This window comes from Orycteropus afer, unplaced genomic scaffold (genome assembly GCF_000298275.1).
Source record: "Orycteropus afer afer isolate SDZICR_OR568_19922 unplaced genomic scaffold, OryAfe1.0 scaffold00050, whole genome shotgun sequence".
Lineage (NCBI taxonomy): Eukaryota > Metazoa > Chordata > Mammalia > Tubulidentata > Orycteropodidae > Orycteropus > Orycteropus afer.
The window spans coordinates 1,620,709-1,627,047 of NW_006921637.1; the positions used below are offsets into that span (position 1 = coordinate 1,620,709).

Genomic DNA, 6,339 nt, shown 5'->3' on the forward strand with positions numbered 1-6,339 from the left:
ATACACTGCTGGTGGGACTGTAAAATGGTACAACCATTGTGGAAAGCACTCTGGCGATTCCTTCAAAAGTGGGAATTAGAAATACCATTTCACCCAGCCATTGCATTACTATGTGTATAACCTAAAGAAATGAGAGCCATGACAAGAATAGATATATGCACACCCATGTTCATTGCAGCACTATCTGCAATAGCCAAAAGATGGAAACAACCTCGGTGTCCATCAACTGAGGAATGGATAACCAAACTACGGTACATACATACAATGGAATACTATGCAACGCTAAGAATAACATAGAATCTGCAAAACACCGCATAACATGGATGAACTTGGAGGACATTATGCAGAGTGAAATAAGTCAGTCACAAAAGGACAAATATTGTATTAGTCCGTTAGTGCAAAAGTTAAAGAAAGGTTTATCTATAGAAGGAAATTTTCTTTGTTGGTTACCAGGGGTGGAAGAGGGGAGGGGAGGAAACCCTGTTAGATAGATAGAGATAAGTATTGATTTGGGTTAAGAGAAGGGCAATGTACCAAATGTGAGTGACCAATATGGCAGCACTGAGGATGAGAAAGACAGAGAGAGGTACATGGGAGGTACAGACAACAAATATGAACCCTTTTGTACATACAGTACTACGTTGTCAGTGAAGGCAAACATGGGTATATGGGTGGATAGATGGGTCGACAGGCTGAACAACTAGGTATGTCTATGAAATGGGGAGTGTATCTAAGAACATGTATAGGGTTGGCAGACAATGGTCCTATAAGTTTATGTGAATGATCAGAATTCCCAGGTGTATAGTACAGCTGACAAGGGGCAAGGTTGTGGTCACTGCTCGGTCACAGCCAGCTACCCAGAGGGACCAAGTAGTTGAACCTGCAGGCTTGGGACCATAGTCACAGGGGACATCAAGCTCAATTTGCACAATATACTATACAAAACGTTGTTCCACGTGCTACTTTGGCAAGTTGCGATTGGGATCTTAAAAGCTAGCAAACTGCCATCTGGATGCAAGGATGGGTCTTTCCTCTTCCAGAGCAAGGAAGAATGAAGAAAACCAAAATTCATGGAAACAATTAATCCTACTGACTGGTACACCATCTGATCTGCAGCCTATACGACTATGAGACCAGAAGAACTAGATGGTGCCTGGCTACCACTCTCATGCACTTAAAAGGGGATCTATGTAGTACTTCTTTGATAGAGAGGGAGAATGATGTGGAATAAAACTCAAAATCATTTGGAGAAAAAAAAGGGTGGAGGAGCAGGTTTCTTGGTCCGATAGAGCCTAGTGGAACCACTGAGACTATGGCCCTTAGCTGCCCTTCAGGTCTGGAATTGAACCCACACCTGTGGTTTCCAGCTGAACAAAAGACGGGCATATGAGTTGAACATTTACCTCAAGTAGATACAGTCCTTGGAGCAAACAATTATGGGAGAAAGAAGGGCTGCTTATGTACAGGGAGACAGCTCAGGAGGTAGGCGTGTATGGAGGAATGGACACTGGGAAGAGGTAACTATGGGGAGGAAGTGGGAGGGCAACTGTTGTATTTTGGTAAACTGTGGTCAATGTCATGAGACAAAATATATGTTTACTGCTGTATGGAAAGTAAATTTGCTTTGTAAACCTTCACCCAAATCACAATTAAAAAAAAAAGAGAAAACACTACTTCAAGAAATCATAAGACATCTACATAAATGGAAGAACATGCCATGCTTGTCGGTAGGAAGATTGAACATTAATCAAGTGTTAGTACTACATGAAACACTGTGTATATTCAGTGCTATCCCAATTCAGATTCCATCAGTATTCTTTATGAATATGGAAAAACGAATCACTACTTTTATATGGAAAAGAAAGAGACCTCAGATCAGCAAAACTGTACTGAAGAAGAAGAGAAAGTATGTGGTCTCACACTCCCTGATCTCAATACTGTATAGCGACAGTATTCAAAACAGCCTGGTATTGGTATGAGAACAGATAACTACTCCAGTGGAATAGAATTGAGTACCCAGAAAAAACTCTGTTGACCTGTGGTGAGCTGATTTTTGGTAAAGAGCTAAGATCCATTAAATGGGAAAGAGATTGTCTCTTTAACAAATGACGCTGGTAAAACTGGATATACATTTTCAGAAAAATGAAACAAGATTCATATCTCACACCATATCCAAAAACTAACTCCAGATGGATCAAAGACTTAAACATGAAACCTAAAGCTTTAAAGTTCCTCAAGAATAAGATAGTGGCAAATTTTGGGTCTCTAATTCATGGCATTAATAGATTCCCAAGCATAACCCAAAATGCATAAACAGCAGAAGATTAACTAGACCAGTGGGACCTTTTGAAAGTTACATTTTCATGTGCTTCAGAGGACTTCTCCAAAAGAGGAAAAAGAGAACTTATTAATTGGAGAAGAAATATTTGTCAGTGACATACCTGACAAAAGGTCTTATTTCTAAAATTTATAGAAAACTCCATCACCTCAACAATAAAAAGACAAACAATCCAATTGAAAAATGAGTAGAAGACATGAATAGACAGTTTACCTAAGAGGTTATTCAGGTGGCCAACAAACATATGAGGAAATGTTCATGATTAGCTGTTACAGAGATGCAAATCAAAACAACAATGGGATACCATCTCACCCCAGCACAGAAAATAAGAAATACTAGCAGGCATGGAAAGTTTGAGACTGTCATACAGTGCTGGTCGGAGTGTAGAATGGGACAACTACTGTGCAAATCAGTATGACATTTCCTTTAAAAGTTGGAATTAGAAATACCATTTGATCCAGCAATCCTGTTACTAGGTATATAGCCTAAAGAAGTGAGAGCCAGGACAAGACAGATACATGCACAGCCATGTTCATCTTCACTTCACATTACTTGTTTCTACAATTGACACCAATGGAAGCAGCAGTCAGGACATTAGACGACTCATAGCACTGGTCACATCGGCTTCAAAGGACCTCTTTCAAGTGCTGAAGAGCAAAGATGTGTCCTTGACGACTACAGTGCACCTGACACAAGCCATGTATTTTCAATCGCCTCATATGCATGTGAGAACTGGACAATAAATAAGGAAGACCGAAGAAGACTTGATGTTTTTGAGGTATGGTGTTGACAAAGAATGCTGAAAGTACCAAGGACTGCTAAAAGAACTAACAGGTCTGTCCTGGAGGAAGTGCAGCCAGAATGCTCCTTAGAGGCAAGAATGGCCAAACTTCATCTCACATACTTTGGTCATGTTGGCAGAGGGGACCATTCCCTGGAGAGGGATGTCATGCTTGGTAAGGTAGCGGTCGATAAAAGAAGGGAAGTTCCCCAATGAGATGGATTGACACAGTGGCAGTGGCGATGGGCTCAAGTATAGCAAGAATCATGGAGCTGGCTTGGGACTGGAGGGGATGTCATTCTGCTGGCACAGGGTTGCTATGAGTCGGAGATGACAAAACGGCACCTAACAACAACAGCATGTTCATCTCAGTACTATTCACAATAGGAAAAAAGATGGAAATAACCTAGGTGCCTGTCAGGAGAAGAATGGATAACCAAACTATGGTACATACACGGAATGGTATACTGTGCAACACTAAAGAATAATGTACAAAACAAAGGGATAAACGTGGAGAATATTATGCTGAGTGAAATAAGTCAGCGACAGAAGAAAAAATACAGTATTTGTTTATTATTATAAAAGGTCAAGGAATGGTTTATATATGAAAGGAAACTTTGTTGGTTACCAGGCATAGGAGAGAAGAAGAGGGAAACACTGCTTGATAGATAGAGACAAGTAATGGCTGGGTGAAGGGAAGGGCATTGTGCTAAATATGAATGATCCACATGATGGCATTGAAGAGGAGGAAGACAGAGAGGTACGTGAATGGTACATACAACAAAGATGAACCCTTTGCATGTACAGTACTGCATTGTTCGTCATGGCAAGCATTGATAAACAGGTGGATCAATGGATGGACAAGCTGAATGATAAGGTATGTCTAGGCAGGGGGAAGTGTGCCTATGACCAGGTATAGAATTAGTTCAAATGTTTCTACATGTGTATTTGTATGCACTGGAAGAATGTCTAGGTACATAGTTGAGCTGTCAGGGCAATGTTGAGGTGGCTTTTTGGCCAGAGGGAGCGAATAGTTGGACTTGTTGGCCCAGGACCATGGTTGCAGGTGATGGTCAGCTCAGTCGGTATAATATACTACACAAAAACATTATTCTCCATACTACTATGGTGAGTAGTTACTGAGATGTTAAAAGCTTGCATGCGGCAATCTACATGCAACGAGTAGTCTCTCCTTGTCCAGAGCAAAGGAAAATGAAGAAAACCAAAGATGCGTGAAGACAATTACTCCAAGGGACTGGTAGACCGTGGTATAGCCTATATGACCATGAAACCAGGAGAACTAGATGGTCCCTGGCTACCACTGTCAACTACTTGGAAGGGTTTGGTGCAGGAGATGCTGGATAAAGTGGGAGAACAATGTGGAACAAAATTCAATTCCATAAAGTAAATAAATAAATCAGACCAGGTTTGTTGGTCTTGTAGAGCCTGGTAAGACCTCTGAGACTATGGCCCATAGGCACCCTTCAGGTCTGGAATTGAACTCACTCCTGTGGCATCCGGCCTAACAATAGATAGGAATATGGGGTGAACATTTATATCAGGTAGATAGACTCCTTGGAGTGATCCATCATGGGAGACCTGAAGGGCAGTGTTTTTACAGGGGACAGCTCGAGGGGTTGGGAGTGCATGAGAGGGAAGGACTCAGTGAAGAGGTAACTACCAGGAGAAAGTGGGAAGGGAGCTGTTAAATTGTGGGAATTGCAGTCAATATCATGACAAAATTTGTGTGAACTGCTGTATGGAAAATAAATTTGCTCTGTAATCTTTCACCCAAATGACAGACAAACAAACAGACAAACAAATAAATAAATAAAAGACAGAATTTGAAAAATGAGAGCAAACTAAACCCAACATTATCAGAAGAAAAGAAACGTTAAAGTTAAGAGATGAAATTCTTCTGTTCACCAGTTCAATAATTTCAATGAAATACTAATCGAAGAGAGAAAATCTTGGATACCAAAATCTGGTTCTTTAAAAGATCAGTAATATTGAGAAATTTCATAGGCTGACTGATCGTGAAAAAAGAAAGAATGAAAACACAAATTACCATTATCACAAAAGAGTTATTGTTAGGTACCGTCGAGTCATCTCCAGCTCATAGCGACCCTATATACAGCAGATGAAACACTGCCCGTTCCTGTGCCAGCTTCACGATCCCTGCTATACCTGAATCCATTGTTCACAGCAGCCACTGTGTCAGTCCATCTTGTTGAGGGCCTTTCCCTCTTTCGTTGACCTTCCACTTTACCAAGCATGATATCCTTCTCCAGGGAATCGTCTCTTCTTAAAACATGACCAAAGTAGGTGAGACGAAGTCTGGCCATTCTCGCTTCCAGGGCGCATTCTGGCTGCACTCTTCCAGGACAGTCTGTGAATAAGAGAAGTGATTTAATAGGTCCTATAGATATTATAGGAGTGTTGATGGTGTATTGCCTAAGGCATTTGACTGCTAATCAGGTTGATGGCTCACACCTACCAGCCACTCCTTGGAAGGCAGACTGGGCAGTCTACTTCCATAGAGATGTACCTTATTGGGAACCCAAAGAGCAGGGGTCGCTATGCGTTGGATTCAACTCAATGGCAGTGTTTTTGGTTTATAAAACCCACCCACTGCCCTCGAGTCAGAGCTGACTCATAGTGACCCCTCTTTGGGTTTCCCAGGCGGTATCACTACAGAAGTAGATTGCCCAACTTTCCTTCCGAGGAGTGGCTGGTGGGTTTGAACCACCAGCTTTCTGGTTAGTAGTCAAATGCCTTAGGTACTACGCCACCAGAGCACCTTTTTGGTTTATGTGTATTAGGATAAAAACATACTATTAGTGAGTTTATGCTGATAAATTTGAGCAATTAAATGAATAATTCCTTCAAATCTGAAAACTAACAGTAAACAAACAAACAAAAACCCAAATTACAAGGTTGTGGTCACTGCTTGGTCACAGCCAGCTAACCAGAAGGACCGAGTAGTTGAACCTGCGGGCTTCTGACCATAGCTGCAGGGGACATCAAGCCCAATTGGCATAACACACTATACAAAACATTGTTCCACCTCCTACTTTGGCAAGTAGCAACTGGGATCTTAGAAGCTAGCAAGCTGCCATCTAGATGCAATGATGGGTCTCTCCTCGTCCAGAGCAAAGAAGAATGAAGAAAACCAAAATTCACGGAAACAATTAGTCCTAGCAACTGGTACACCATCCAA

General features: G+C 41.4%; 1 protein-coding gene across 1 annotated transcript in view; it reads left to right on the forward strand.

The window, feature by feature from the left end:
• The first annotated feature begins 3,942 nt into the window (after positions 1 to 3,942).
• Positions 3,943 to 6,339, forward strand: part of ARID4B (AT-rich interaction domain 4B) — a 136,720-nt gene continuing 134,323 nt past the window's right edge. Inside the window, exon 1 of the mRNA XM_007938506.2 lies at positions 3,943 to 3,996. Coding sequence (XP_007936697.1) covers positions 3,943 to 3,996 — 54 coding nt within the window. The remainder of the gene's footprint in view (positions 3,997 to 6,339) is intronic.